The sequence below is a fragment of the Thunnus maccoyii genome, chromosome 19 (genome assembly GCF_910596095.1).
Source record: "Thunnus maccoyii chromosome 19, fThuMac1.1, whole genome shotgun sequence".
NCBI lineage: Eukaryota > Metazoa > Chordata > Actinopteri > Scombriformes > Scombridae > Thunnus > Thunnus maccoyii.
In genome coordinates this window covers 28856059-28871516 of record NC_056551.1, presented here as the reverse complement: position 1 = coordinate 28871516, position 15458 = coordinate 28856059, and the positions used below count along the sequence as shown (strand labels likewise).

Genomic DNA, 15458 nt, shown 5'->3' with positions numbered 1-15458 from the left:
TTTTAATTGAAGATGTTTTTATTTATTTTTCTATCATGTGGGTTTTCTTGTTCATGTTGTCCTGTGAGGAATAATTTGAACAGACTCATTCATCAGTAAAACAGATGAAAGAATAAATATTATTTAAAAAGAGCAACAACAATAAAAACATCAAAGTAAAACCGCTCAGAACAGTAAATAACAACAAGTTAAAAACAATAAGACCGTCTCTTTGGTAACTGAAAATGTGTAAATTAAGTGATTTTATTGCATAAAGTTGTTTGTGTGTATTTAATATCACAGTTGCCAACCTGGACGTGTGGACATTTTTACCCCGAATTCAAATAAAAAAAAGAAAATAGAGAATAAAAGAAATAGGATTTATTTTACATTTAATAAGGAAATTTATTTACAGAACATATTTGAAAACATTTAAACATTTTTGAAGCAAACAGGGAAAGTTTATCTAACGATTGTCTGATTTGTTTAATTACACATAAGTACTTAACCAGAGAAACTGATCATTTATGTGAAAATGTATATAACTGCTACTTCTGTGCAACATGAGTTGAACATATCTGAATCTGATGTTCTGTTTTTAGTCATTTCTGTAAAACTTTATTATTTCTGTGGTCACATCAAGTGAGAACATTTGAACCTGGAGGTTGCATGAACTGCCTGGATCTGTGAGAAAGGTGCAAACAATATTCTTATCTTACACATTCTTATTTCTGCTGCTCATATTGTTCATAAAACTGCTCCATTACAAATATTAAAAGTGAACATTTCCTGCAAAATCATCAGGCAAACAGACCATCAACAGTTCTGATATGTCTAATTTAAAATATCAGTGAAAATATAATATCCAGAAGACAGACTCACTTAACATGACTGTTGGTAACTAAATGTTCCTTTACTGGTATTTGGCAGAATTACATTAAAAGAGACATGAGAACTACAATCAAATAAATAAGAACATAGATGTAATAATGAGGATCAATACAGTAATTAATGAAAGCTCGTAATTAAAACATTTTGAGGGGATAAAGTCATAAAAAACATTGAACAGAGAACAAAGAACTATTAAAAGCAGAGTTTGGACAGTCTGCTTGGATGATTTCAAGCCAGAAATGAGAGTCACTTTCACTTCCTCCTCCTCCTCCTCCTCCTCCTCTTCTTCCTACAGACAGAATAAAGGGAATAAAACAATTAATAAAAGCCTGCAATAAAAAACATTTTGGGGGGGATAAGATCATAAAAACATTAAACAGAGAACAAATTCATATTAAAAACAGTCCACTTCGATGCTTTGAAGCTAGAAACGAGAGTCACTTTCACTCCCTCCTCCCCCTCCTCCCCCTCCTCCTCCTCCTCCTCCTCTCCCCCTCCCTCCTCCCTGCCGGGTGGAGAGGAGGAGGAGGGCTCAGAGATCTGACGCAGTGTTCCTCACTTCCACTCCCCGCTGCCAGGAAGCCTCACAGCGGCTCGGAAAGCTCAGAGAAACACTCACATCTCGGGACGGAGAGAGACCCGGAGAACGGGTTCTGGAGGCGATGAGGACGGCAGTGACGCAGAGCGCGAAGCCGCGGCACCGGAGCGCGGATACGGGCTTAAACCCGGAGCTGTAACCGGGGAGGTTTGTTCTCATTGTGTGCTGAGTGGCGCAGGAGAAAAGGATGCCTCCGCGGCCGCACACAGCCCTCCTGCTACGATCTAAACGCGTGATTATTCCCCGACAGAAAGTGTCTTCTCTGCCCGCTCTGACGGAGGGTTTGCTGCCGTGGATTCCTGAAGGACACCGTCCACCATGCGGCCCGCTCAGCACCCATGAAAACTCTCAATGAAAACAAGGAGCAGCAGGAGGAGGAGGGGTCTGGCTGCAGAGCCATGGAGGACAAGGAGAACAATCTGAAAACGGCCAGGTTGTGGAGAGATGCCGCCCTCCGCTCCAGGAAGCTGCGGAGCAACCTGCGCCAGCTCACCCTCTGCTCCAAGAACAACCAGATCATCCTGCCGGAGGATATATCCGAGATAGAGGTGCTCAACCTGGGTAACAACTCCCTGCAGGAGCTGCCAGACGGGCTGGGATCCACCCTCAACAACCTGCGCATCTTGGTCCTCCGCAGGAACAAGTTCTCCTGTGTCCCCTGTGTGGTGTTCGAGCTGGGGCAGCTGGTGGAGCTCGACATGAGCCACAACCTGCTGAGGAGCCTCTCTGAGGGGGTGAGCCAGCTGAAGGGCCTGAAGAAGCTTTGCATCAGTCACAACAAGATCCAGTCCCTGCCCGCTCAAATAGGAGCGCTGCAGTTTCTGGAGGAACTTGACATCAGCTTCAACGAGCTGCGAGATGTCCCCAGATCCTTCAGCTGCCTCCACAGGTTGCGGACGCTGGACGCAGATCACAACAAGCTGAACCAGTTCCCCCCAGAGATCCTGGCGCTCAGGGACCTGGAGGAGCTCGACTGCTCTGGGAACAAGTTTGAGGCTTTACCAGCAGACATCATGAAGCTGCAGCCGATCAAAATCCTGTGGCTCAGCAGCCTCCACATGTCTTCACTACCTGATGCTTTCTGTCACCTGCACAACCTGGAGAGCCTGATGCTGGACGGGAATAACCTCACAGCGCTGCCGGCCTCGTTTGGCAGCCTGCAAAGACTGAAAATGATCAATCTGTCCTCAAACGAGTTTGAGAACTTCCCCCAGGTGATTTTAAGCATCACAGGATTAGAGGAACTGTACCTGAGCAGGAATAAACTGACTCATATCCCAGAGGAGATCGGGCAGCTGGGGAAGCTGGCGAACCTTTGGCTGGACAACAACAACATTACATATCTACCAGACTCCATCGTGGAGCTGGAGAAGCTGGAGGAGCTCGTCTTACAGGGTAACCAAATAGCCATACTGCCAGATAACTTTGGAAAGCTTTCCAGAGTGAATATCTGGAAGGTGAAGGATAACCCGCTCATCCAGCCTCCGTACGAGGTGTGCATGAAGGGGATTCCTTATATCGCAGCCTATCAGAAGGAACTCGCACATTCCCAGCTCGCCGTGAAGCCGCGGCTCAAACTGGTCCTGATGGGGATGAAGAACGCCGGGAAGACGCGGCTCAGGCAGAGCGTGGTGAGCAGACAGCAGGACGCAGCAGGAAACCAGGGAAGCAAAGGAATCGAAGTCACTAACTGGGTGGCAGACGCTGATCGCTGTCTCACTTTTCTGGTGTACGATTTGTCAGGGAAGCAAAATTACGACCTCATCAAACCCTTCTTCCTGTCCCCCGGTGCTCTCTACGTTCTGGTTGTGAATCTCAAAACGTATTCGCCCAGGAACTTTTACGCCCACGTCGGGTATTTCCTCCACCTGCTCAGTGCCAAAGTTCCCCACGCTGTCGTGTGCTTAGTGGGAACGCACGCCGACCTGTGTGGGGAGGTGGAGCTGGAGGAGAAAACTCTGGACATCCACAGACAGATTGGCCTGCAGGAGAAGAGGGACATCCAGAGTCTGAGGAGCCTGGCTCTGCAGGTGGACCAGGCGCTGGAGCAGGGCTTCAGCGTCCGCACCTCCAGCCCTCACGTCCTCTTCTACGGCGTCTCTGACAGGAACCTGCGGCGGAGGAAAGCCCAGCTGCAGTACATGCTGAACCAGAGGCTGCAGATCTTGTCTCCTGTGCTGAGCGTCAGCTGCACGGAGACGCAGAGGAACATTCAGAGGCTGCGTGAGAAACTCATGTCCGTCGCTGACCACAGGGACATCTTCCCCAACCTCCATCGCGTGCTGCCCAAGTCTTGGCAGATGCTGGAGGAGCTGCACTTTAAGCCCAAAGACTTATGGCTGTCATGGTGGGACTCGGCCCGGCTGGGCCTGCAGGCGGGGCTGACGGAGGACCGACTGCAGAGCGCCTTGTCCTACCTGCACGAGAGCGGGAAGCTGCTCTACTTTGAGGACAGCCTCACCCTGAAGGAGTATGTTTTCCACAATCTTCCACGCTTCATCGCAATCCTCAACGTCTTCTTCCAGAGGGACGAGTCGACGCTGCTGGACCGGCTCCTCTCTGAGGGGGAGAGGGGGGACAAGGGCCGGGTGAGTCTGGTGATAGAGGACGAGAAGGGGGAGAACCTCAGGGTCACCCATCTGCAGCATCATGTGGAGGGCTTCCTGCAGCACGGCCTCCTGCCCTCCAACGTCATCCGCCTGCTCCTCCGCCCGCTCATCCAGACCCAGCAGGACCTCCATCTCATCATGGAGCTCCTGGAGAAGATGGGTGTCTGCTACTGCATCAACAAACCCCGCAGCAAGCCTCTGAACGGGGCCACCGCCTGGTACAAGTTCCCCAGCTACGTCAGCAACGAGGAGCCCCGGGCGGAGGCCTCGGCCGGCGGCAGCTCCGTCCCTCTGTGTCCGCTCTTCTCTGTGGAGCAGCTGCACATCCAGTACAGATTCCCCTTCCTCTTCCCTCCCGGACTCTTCGCTCGCTTCAGTGTTCAGATAAACAGCCACGTGGTTCAGCGGTCGGACGGCAGGCATCAGATCTTCGCCTATCGGGGTAAAGTCCCCGTGGAGATCAGCCATCAGCCCTCCAAAGGGAAGCTGCAGGCGGAGACTCTGTCCATCACCAGCCACGCCTCGCTGCCCAACATCTGGACTGCGTGGCAGGCCATCACGCCGCTGGTGGAGGAGCTGAACGTGCTGCTGCAGGAGTGGCCTGGGCTGCATTACTCTGTACATATTCTGTGTTCCAAGTGCCTCAAGAGAGGGTCATCCAGCCCACACGCCTTTCCAGGTAAGAGCTCTTTACTTCCTCACATCTCTGGTGGTTTGATGCACTGTTAGAAACAAAAGTTTGGTTTGAGAACAGGTGTCAAAAACAGCAAATGCATGCTTTTAAAACTCTTTATACACTCAATAAAACCACAGACTGGTGTCTAAAAGTAAAATACTGGAACAAAAAACTCAAAAACAAGCACAGAGCATCAAGTTCAAACCTGCAGACATTTAGTGGTGACAGTAAAATCAGTAACATATTTTATGCAGTCTGTTTCCATCAGCTCATCCACATCACTGTAACTCTCTTTCTGCTCAGATAAAATTGTTTGTGTGACAAATCCAAACCTCAGTGTGACCTCTGAACATGAGGTTACAGCTTGTTGTCACACAACACACTGAAAAACAAAATCCTTCTGTGTTTGAGGAGCAGAGAACGTTGGTTTTGTCTCCTGATTTTACCTCCTTTCATCCACAGCTGCGCCTCCTTTTATTCACCTCATCAAATGTTTCAGCTTCCTGTCGTCCATCATGTGACCTATAGAATATAAATATATGGTCATATTATATATAAGTACTTTCTACAATATAAATGTTTACTTGCCTGTTTCTGTTCTCTTTTTATGCAAACTTTTCCACATCAGCCAGAAAAACTTTATTGAGATATTGACTTTTTTTTTTAAATTTTCAAATTTACACCAACAATACAAAAGTTTCTCCAGATTTGTTGCTTTTCTCAACTTTGTATGACAGTAAACTGAATATTTCTGGGTTTTTGACTGTTGGTCGGTTAAATCAAAACATCTGAAGACGTCATCTTGAACTCTGACGGGCATTTTGCTGTTGTTTTTTTTAAAAATTATTTATTAAAACTTTAATCATACAATGTCACTGAGATCTGTTTTTCAAGAGAGAACTGAGAACAAGAAACATTCATAATCAGTCCAGAGCTGCAACTAACAATTATTGATTAATCTGTCATTTATTTTCTCAATTAATCGATTAGTTTTTTGGTCCATAAAATGTCAGAAAATGGTGAAAAATGTTGATCAGTGTTTCCCAAGATGACGTCAACAGATGTCTTGTTTTGTCCACAACTCAAAGATCTTCAGTTTACTGTCACAGAGCCAAAAGAAAAATGACTCCAAACGATTAATTGATTATCGAAATAGTTGGCGATTCATTTAATAGTTGGCTACTAATCGATTAATCTATTCATCATTGCAGCTCTAAATCAGACAAACACAATCAACAAAGAATGAATAAAAACATTAGAAAATAAAGTTTTAAAATCTAAAATGAGTGTGAGAGTTCAATGACTTTTAAAGACTAAATGATTAATACAGAGAATAATCGACAGATTCAGATTCATAATGCTAATGTTTTGTATTCTTGGTATCTATGGTGATCTGTGGTCACATGACCAGAACCAGATTTGGCCTCAGACACTCTGACGAAGGACAGGAAGCTGAAACGTTTGTTGAATAAAGCGTCATGGTTTAAAGTTCACCTCGCTGTGCTTTAACTCCTCACAACCAGTTTTATTTTTCCTTTTGACTCGAATGTTTTAGAGAAGAGAGACGAGCTCTCACTCTCCTCCAAACATCCAAACGTCCAGTTTGCTGAAATTAATTAAACTCCTGCAGCTCTTATTAAAGGACAGATTCACATTTTTTGTCTTAAACCAACAGTCAGGAGCCTAAATGAACATTAAAGCTGTTTTTCTTGCTGTAATCATTCCTCCTGTTCATACTTACCATTAGAAGATCCCTTCATAATGACCTTACAATGGAAGTGATGGAGGACTAAATGTATTTCAAAGTTTATCTGAAGCTAATATGAAGCTTCAGCGTCCAAGTGAGTCAAATCAAGTAGATATCTTTCAATGTTACAGTCTTTTTAGTGCCAAAGTTCCTCTTTTTGTTACTATACTTCCACCTGCAGCTCAACAGGGAAACAAAAAGACTGTAAATGTGTCAGATATCCACTTGATATGACTAACTCAGACTGCTGAAGCTGAATAGAAGCTTCACACAGACTTTAAATGACTGTGTGGACACACTGTGGATTTTATCCTCCATCACTTCCATTAAAGCACATTTGAAGGATCTTTTAATATCCAGTATGAACAGGAGGAATGATTACAGACACCTGACTGCTGGTTTAACACAGACTGGGAACACTGGGAATTCGTCCTTTAAACAGATTCAGTTACAGTCAGAAGAAGCCTTCATCAGGCATGCAGAGGATGATGCCGGGAATCAGCGGGGGGGATGGAGGCTGAACAAAGGCTGCGGCTCCTGATGTTGCTGGACAGGGAGGGAGGGGCTGGGTGTGGGGGGGTTATGGGTGGGGTGTTGGGGGGGGGGGGGGGGGGGGGGTACAGAGATAATCCTGACGGGATGGAGGAGGATGTCACGGCAGCTTGACCTGCTTTTATTTCTTGGATTGTAGTTTCAGCCAATGAGAAAGCGTCAGACAGACTGATAGGATGTGAAGTGAAGTAGGGATGAGGATCAAGGTTTCAAGCCTGATCCGAGTCCTTAATATTGATTATCTGCTGATAGAGTCTGATCTGATACTTATATTTACAGCGGCAGAAGATGTGAAATATGTATCTGACACACTGAAATATCATTTTTCAGGAGCTTCTTGATATAAATACTGAAAGTCCTGATTCAAAACGATTAAACTGATCAGCTTAAATGATTGATCTGATCTGAATGACAATTGAAGTGGAGAGACTCCTGATCCTCTAGAGAAGAGATGTCTCACTCTGTTGGAGTTGTTGGAACTATAGAAACACTCTGATTGTGCAGCAGAGTGAAGCTTCTTCCTTCACAGAGGATCTTTGGTCGAATACAAACACACAAACTGTTTCATTTCGTCATCAAAGTTACTCAGAACAGCTGATTTATTAGGGCTGAGACAACTAGTCAGTTAATTGTCGAGTCAATCGACAGAAAGTTGATTGATTAATCGTTTGAGTCTTTTTTTCAAGCAGACATGTTTTCTGGTTCCAGCTGCTCCAGGTTCAGGATCTGCTGCTTTTCTCTGTTTATATGACTGAACATACCAAACAACTAATTAATTAATTGAGAAAATAATCGTTTTGATAATGAAAATGATCGTTAGTTACAGCCCTACAGCTGTAATCTGGTAATGATTGTACTAATATTACACAGTTATTATAGTTGTAGTGTAGTTGATTCATTTCAATAAGTTGTTGTTGTCGTAGTTTCCTGGAGAGAAGTAATTGTAATTTGGAGCTAATTATAAAGAAAATAATAATAATAATAAAACACAAATAAATATTCAGTCATTATTCATTTATTATTGGAAACTTTATTAGTTTTTGCATCACTGTTGTCAAATTTCTACTGACTAAATGACTCTGTTGGTTACATCAGCAGTTAATTATAATTAATATTTCCATATAATTAATGCCAGATTCTCTTTTTAGGAACTGATGGACCAGTTAAAATAAAACAACCTTGACTTTAAAACAGAACAGCCACATGAATAAAAAACAAACATCTCTGAGGGGTTTTGAACTATGACCTGAATATTTGTAAAATCCTGACTCACTGCTGCCTTCAGTCAGTTTCAGGCTTTAAGAAACTGGATTAAAATAAACCTTTTTATGCAGCTTTTTGCATTCTGTAGCTTCTATTATTTTAATTCTTCTTCTTCTTTGGTTTTGTTTTATTTGATAAACAGTCCCAAACCCCAAAAATATTGATTTGACTATCATGTCAGACAAAGAAAAGCAGTAAATTCTCACATTGGAGAAGCTGGAACCATCCATTTTTGTCATTTTTGCTCGAACAATGAAAGTGATGAATTTTCTTTAGATTGAAGCGACTGATGCTTTGATAGAAGCTGAAGAATGTGAAGCAGGCTGTTGTGGTGGAATCCGACCTTGGATGTGATAAAATAGTTTCCGTGTGATGTGTGAGAGATTACAGCTGCGATGTTTAATGAATCGTTTTATATATCCGGCGGCAGATTAGAGCTTCGATCACAGACAGACGGACTTTTCTTTCTGTCGGTGCGATCAACCAAACCAGGAAACGCTTTGGAGCTGCAGAAAAGAAAACAGCTCCGATTTTATCACAGAGTGTGTTTGCAGCCGCGGAGGAATTTCCTCTCTCTGTATCACATGATGCGATGCTTTTTTTTTCTATATTGTTGTCTGAAATTCCTAAAAAGACTCCTGAAGTGTTTGTTGTGGAGGACGCAGTGATCGTTGCTGTGAAACAGGAAGTGACCACAAACTGATATTATCTTTTACATCTGATGATTTTATCAGAAATAAAGTTATATAGATATATTTATACACTGCTGTGAAGTACTTTAAACTTCCTCTCAGCACATTTCCATGTGAAACATATCAGGATCTTTAAATATGTGATAAATAGAAACTACAGATTATTTTCATTATTAAGTTTCAGGTTTTCTTTAATCGTCATATAAAGATAAACATACAGCAGGATGAGATCGACAGGAGGCTTTAAAGTCTGTCTGTATTGTTTTATTACTCAATAAACACATAAAGAGAGTAAATACTACAATCAGAAATACACCACCACACCACCCAGTGCACCCAGTATCACCCAGTATCACCCAGTATCAGCCAGTATCAGCCAGTTCACCCAGTATCAGCCAGTATCACCCAGTATCAGCCAGTTAACCCAGTATCAGCCAGTATCACCCAGTTCACCCAGTATCACCCAGTTCACCCAGTATCACCCAGTATCACCCAGTTCACCCAGTATCAGCCAGTTCACCCAGTATCACCCAGTATCACCCAGTTCACCCAGTATCACCCAGTATCAGCCAGTTCACCCAGTATCACCCAGTATCACCCAGTTCACCCAGTATCACCCAGTTCACCCAGTTCACCCAGTATCAGCCAGTTCATAAACACTCTTGTACAGGATCTGTAGTGAACCTTCTGGGTTATTGAACAACCCTCAGATAGAAACAAAGGTCAAGAGTTCAACTAGTGAAGGATTAGTGTTACTTTACAACCGTATATGAACACAGCCAGTAACGTTACTGTCACATGAAACAAACAACAAACAACATTTTCCTCTAAAAACTTCTCACATCAACACTTTAAAGACAGAAATCTGTTAAACTATCAACTGTAAATGCAGTAAAAGAGACCTGAGTTAGTTAAAAACATGATAAACAATATAAATATGTTCATATCAGCTTCTATTTACATACTGGGCTCTGGTTCCCAACATTACTGGTGTTTATGTGTTTATCAGTCATGTTACATAATAATACATGAATAATGGAGGACGGGGTTCAGTCGAGCAGTTTGTGTGTCACATTGTTGCGTTTAGTTGAGGAGCTTCAGTCCTGCTGTGATGTTTTTCTGATCGTCTGCTGCGTCCATGGCAACAGGTGAGCATCCTCAGCTGCTCCGTCAGGTAGAGGGAGGATCAGTGACGCTTACGGCACTGATGTGTGTGACTGTAGAAAACTGTGATTGTCAGCAGTAGCTGTACGTTTGTATCAGTCCAGCTTCCCCCTCCGGTCACCTGAGCAGATGGTACGATCCAGTCAGGTGAGGCTGACCAGCTGATCACTGGTCCGTAGTGATGAGTAGAGAAGAGGAGGAGATGGCAGCTGCTTTGGTTTAAGTTATCTTTCATTAATATTTAAAGGTTTCACTGCTAAATACCATCTTCTACCCTTCATATGGGCAGCATCACTTCAGATTACTTTCACTTAGATGAGTTGATCTAACCGTACCTTCACTTTAAACTGAGTCTGAGTCTAAAATGTTGTGATTTACATAAACAGGGAGGTGATTTTTGTCCCCAGTAGGGAGACGAGTCCCACAGAGTGACTGTAAACAACATTTACCTGCAAAAAAGATGCTGTACGAATAAAGTTTGATTGACTGTATCTGTCACATAAATGTAGTGAAGTAGAAGGATAATATTTCCTTCAGGAATGTGGTGATGAGTAGAAATATAAAGTAGCATAAAATAGAAATACTCAAGTAAAGTACAAGTACCTCTAAATTGTAGTTAAGTGCAGTACTTTAGTAAATGTACTTAGCACACACACACACATACCTTTGCAGACGGACCTCTCAGCTGATTCGCAGCTGTGTTTTTGTCCTTTTATGGATATTTCTGTCTGCAGAGTGTTGATGCAGTTTGGGCTCCACAGAGCAGAGCAGACTAAACACTCCTCAGTCTGCAGAACAAAGTCTTCACACTGAGGAGGTCACAATTTACAGAAACAACCTTCAAACTGTCAAACAGACCCAGTATGAACCTCGTACACACACTCGCGCTCGCGTGTCGGGCTGCAACTGAGGATTATTTTCATTATTGATTTATGTTTTGGTCCATGAACTGTTAAAAAAAACCAGTGAAAAAAATGCTGTTCCCAGTTTCCTCCAGCTGCACTGACGCCTTCAGTTTACTTGTTTTGTCCGACTAACAATCCAGAATCTGAAGATCCTGAACCGACTGTTTAACATGTCGAAGAAAAACAGCAAATCTTCACGTTGAAGCAGCGAATATCTGCTCAGAATATGACTAAACACTTTCACTTAAGTCTCATTTTGAATGCAGTTCCTCTGGCTGTAATAACCACAGTATTACCATTGATGGATCGATTGAAATATAAAAGATATGCAACATATATAAATAAATAAATAATATATGCACAGCTTCCAGGATGCATCATATCTTTGTACAGTAATTGTCAAAAGGATAAAACACAATAAAGCTCAAGAGCTTATTTCCATTGTTGTCCTTTCAATAAAAGTCTTTATAATGCAGCGTTTAAGATATTATTATTATTATTATTATTATTATTATTATTATTACACATGTTAAAGCTGCAACAATTAGACATTTGAGGAGGTCATCTTGGGCTTTTGGGAAACATTTTTCACCATTTTCTGACATTTTATGGATCAAATGATATAGTTTCTATGTTTTATTCTTGATGACAGTTAGTTTCCTGGAGCCCAGGATGATGTGTTCAGCACTATTGATTCATAAAGAAGTCTGCATATGAAACTAATGCATTGTGGGTACTTGTGTAGTTTTATTATAGCGAATGTTCAGACACTTTCACTCTTGCTGCTGATCTGACTCCCTGCTGCTCACTCAGCTTCTCTTAATCCACTTAAAGGATCCGCTGGGATTTAAAACACAACAAGTTACAGATTCACCAGACGGACAGCGAACGCAGCGCGGCCTGTTTGAGTGTATCTACCTGTCTTCTGTCTCTCAGGTGTTTCTGCTTCACCTGCCAACAGGTGGATCACATGTCGCTTATTATGAAGCTCAGCCGGGTTTCAGTTTAGCGTTTCTTCAATAAACTTTATTGTTTTATTATAGAGGAGCATAAATCAGATACTGAATCGTTTGTTTGAAGTGCAGTGAAGCTGCCAACAGCCTCGTAGGAACATATTTTATTTAAATATTAAGATATTAATCTTTACAGTGTCCATTTTCCCTACTGGCCCACTTCATCTACTGGCCAGTACATCAGAGTTTTACTGGTCTGGAGGCCAAAAAATGACAATAACTCTTGTTTTAAACATAATTTTGGTGATTAATTCATTGTTTACTGTAATACAGACAACAGTGAAGTTCTCTTTTGATTTGTTTGTTTTCCTTCAGTCACTGATGTGTAATGTTGATATATCACAGCATCAGTAAATGAATGGTGTATAAATGCAGGTTTCTCCATATGTTCAGAGAATAGAATACATAAAGAGAACAGAGTGGATGACTGATGATAAACTCCTGTGTTGTTCAGACAGAACAGAGAGAAAGAACATGATGGTGTTTTGTTTGTGTTTACGTCTGTGAGACACGATGAACGCAGCGAGCGTCTGTCTCCTCACGAAACATCTGTCGAGTGTTTGATGGTTGTTTCTTTGTGTTTTAGAAGGTAACTGCTGCGCTTTGTTTTCGCCACCGCCGCTCCCTCACCTCGATCCACCGCCGCTCCACCGCCGCTCCCTCACCTCACCTCGCTCCACCGCTGCTCCACCGCCACTCCCTCACCTCACCTCGCTCCACCGCCGCTCCCTCACCTCACCTCGCTCCACCGCCGCTGCTCAGAAATCTTTACTTTTAACGTTATCAAACCATAATGTCCTAAACTGCGCCCTGATTCTCTGATTGGCCGATCTGGTTTCATTTCATCGATCACATGAAGGTTTTAATCATTTAATTCCACTTCAGCTGTTTTTTGAAACAGTTTATTTTAAAGATGATTTATTAAATGATGTCACTGATATGACTGAAATAATACACAATAAAAAAATTTTAAAAAACTAAGGCTGCAACTAACAATTACTTTAATTATTGATTAATCTGCCAATTATTTTCTCGATTAATTGATTAGTAAAAAGTAAAAAAAACTGGCAGATGTTGGGTGAATCCATATCTCTGATCGGATATTCCTTCATGTGATCAATCATGTGATCAGTTGATAAATGTATCTTATTGATCACACTCAACATATTCAGTTGGTTCTTTCTGAAGTTTGATAAATATGAACTTGGATCTGTTTTGTTCATCCTTCGTCTCATATTTTCATTTTTAAACTCTGAATATCTGAGTTAAATCCTTTATTAATAATAATAATAATAATAATATATACATATATAAAGTGGTGCAGTGTTGTATCCTGATGCTGCACAGACGTGAAGTCTGTCTCAGCTTGGTGTCTGAACTGTATTACAACACGCAGCTCAATGGGAATGAAAGCACGTCGATGGCAGCAGCATAAAGGAGCTTCTGTCTCGCAGCTGAAACCATCTGTGACTCTGCTGTCTGAGACAATGAGACTGTTCACAGATCAGCTGAGGAGATCAGCTGCTCACAAACTGCCACAGGAGCTAAATTCAGCTTCCCTGCTGCTTTCAGGATCCACTTTATGATCTTTTTAATCACTTTTAAAGACGTAAATCGGTCACCGCAGCACAATGACTCACCGCTGTTGGAACAGTAGTGACACATTTCTGACTCTCTGTCGCTTTTGGACACAAACTGAAGTTTGTCATTTCCCAGCATTCAGTGTTTTTATGGTAGCAGAGGTGCTTCATCAGAGTCTGAAGCGGAGAGATTTCCTTCAGAGACTTTTGGTAAATAAATCAGTTTATATTTGTATGGATTTACTCTCCTGCATCTCTAAACAGGAACACTTTGAAATGTATATCACATGAATAAATATCCCCTGAAGTCTTATCTGCATTTACACTCAGAGTTATGTTTCTTCCTGTATCTGGATGTTGTAACATATAGTACATGATAATCCTGCCCTGCAGGGTTCATCAGCACCGAGCGACCTGTTGAGACACGTCTCAGTCTGTCTGGTTTCACTCGAACTCAGTTGTTTGTGATCAGATACGGATATCAGCTCGATGCAGCGGCCTGAGAGGAGACGTCACGGGTGTGAAGAGGCAGCGAGCGGGTTAGCTCTCAGTGTGTTGTGGTTTCTGTTTTAGCTTCTTGTTACCGTATTTATCCGAGTGAAAAGTGCTGGTGAGTAATCTCGTAGAGAGGATGACAATCCTGTTACATCACCCTGCTGTAAGCCTGCTGCATTATCTCAGACATGTGACTCAGTCGGTGGCGGCGGGTTTAGGACGGACACGCGGGATCTACCGGGCAGGTCTGTGATGTCAGTGGATGAACGCTGGCTGTCGTGTGTTACTCCAGCTGTGTGGTCAGAAGAGGCTGACTGAGCAGGAGAACGTCCAGCAGGAGCGTGCTGACGTACCTGTGACCTCCTCCAGCCTGCACGATTCACTGATTCTGCTGTGTTTGCATTAGTGAGCAGAGATCTGTTGCATCGAACCAAGATTCTCCCCAAACTGCATCAGCCAGTGATGGAAGAAGTGTTCAGATGCTTTTACTGCAGTAAAAGTACCAACACAGCAATGTACAAATACTCCATTACAAGTAAAAGTCCTGCTACAGTAACATAAGTATTATGAGCTTAATGAAGTTCAAGTATTGCAGTAAAAGCAGCGGTTTGTTCCGTCTGACTGATGCAGCAGATGGAAAAAAAATCCAAAAAGATCCACTTTAAATACAAGGACGTCGCTCCGGATGGGATTTAAATGACAGGAGGAGCAGCGAGTTCACTGAAAACTACAGTCTTATAAATCAGTTTCATTCTTCATAGTTTTTTTTTTTAGAGTTTCGAGTCCTGACAGCAAATAGCAGCAGAGAAACCACGACTCGGTGTTCTGCTGCTGGATGCATGTCTGCTCACCACAAGCAGCCAACAATTTGTCAGCCGACAGCTCAGTAAATCAAGAATCCCTGACGCTGTTATTATCGTCCCTCCAGCAGCTTCTTTTACTCCTGTGTAGTATTTTAAATAAAGACACCTCCGTTTATTTTATCCGTCTTTGTTTTGTTCTGTCCAGACGGATCATCAGCGTCAGGGCAGACAGTGACGGTCTGTTCGGTTATCAGGTTTTAGTTCCTCTGGGAGTTTCCGGGGTTATCTGACTAGTTTCAGGGAAATTTGAGAGCATTTCTGGAAAAAAACATTTTTTAAGTTTAATAACAGTCAGCCCTGTGAGTGCTGCAGGCCGTTCAGACAAGTGCAGGACGGCCTGCAGGCTCATTATTCATTTAAACAGAACCACTGCGTCGACACTGTGGGGCCGTTACACTAAGAAACACGCAAAAGAGTTTAAGAAAAGTCCA

General features: G+C 42.8%; 1 protein-coding gene across 2 annotated transcripts in view; it reads left to right on the top strand.

The window, feature by feature from the left end:
* The first annotated feature begins 1361 nt into the window (after positions 1-1361).
* mfhas1 (multifunctional ROCO family signaling regulator 1) overlaps positions 1362-15458 on the top strand; it is a 31141-nt gene continuing 17044 nt past the window's right edge. For both annotated transcript variants that reach the window (XM_042394900.1, XM_042394901.1), the window contains exon 1: positions 1362-4756. In XM_042394900.1, the coding sequence (XP_042250834.1) occupies positions 1807-4756 (2950 nt within the window). In that variant the 5' untranslated portion in view covers positions 1362-1806. The remainder of the gene's footprint in view (positions 4757-15458) is intronic.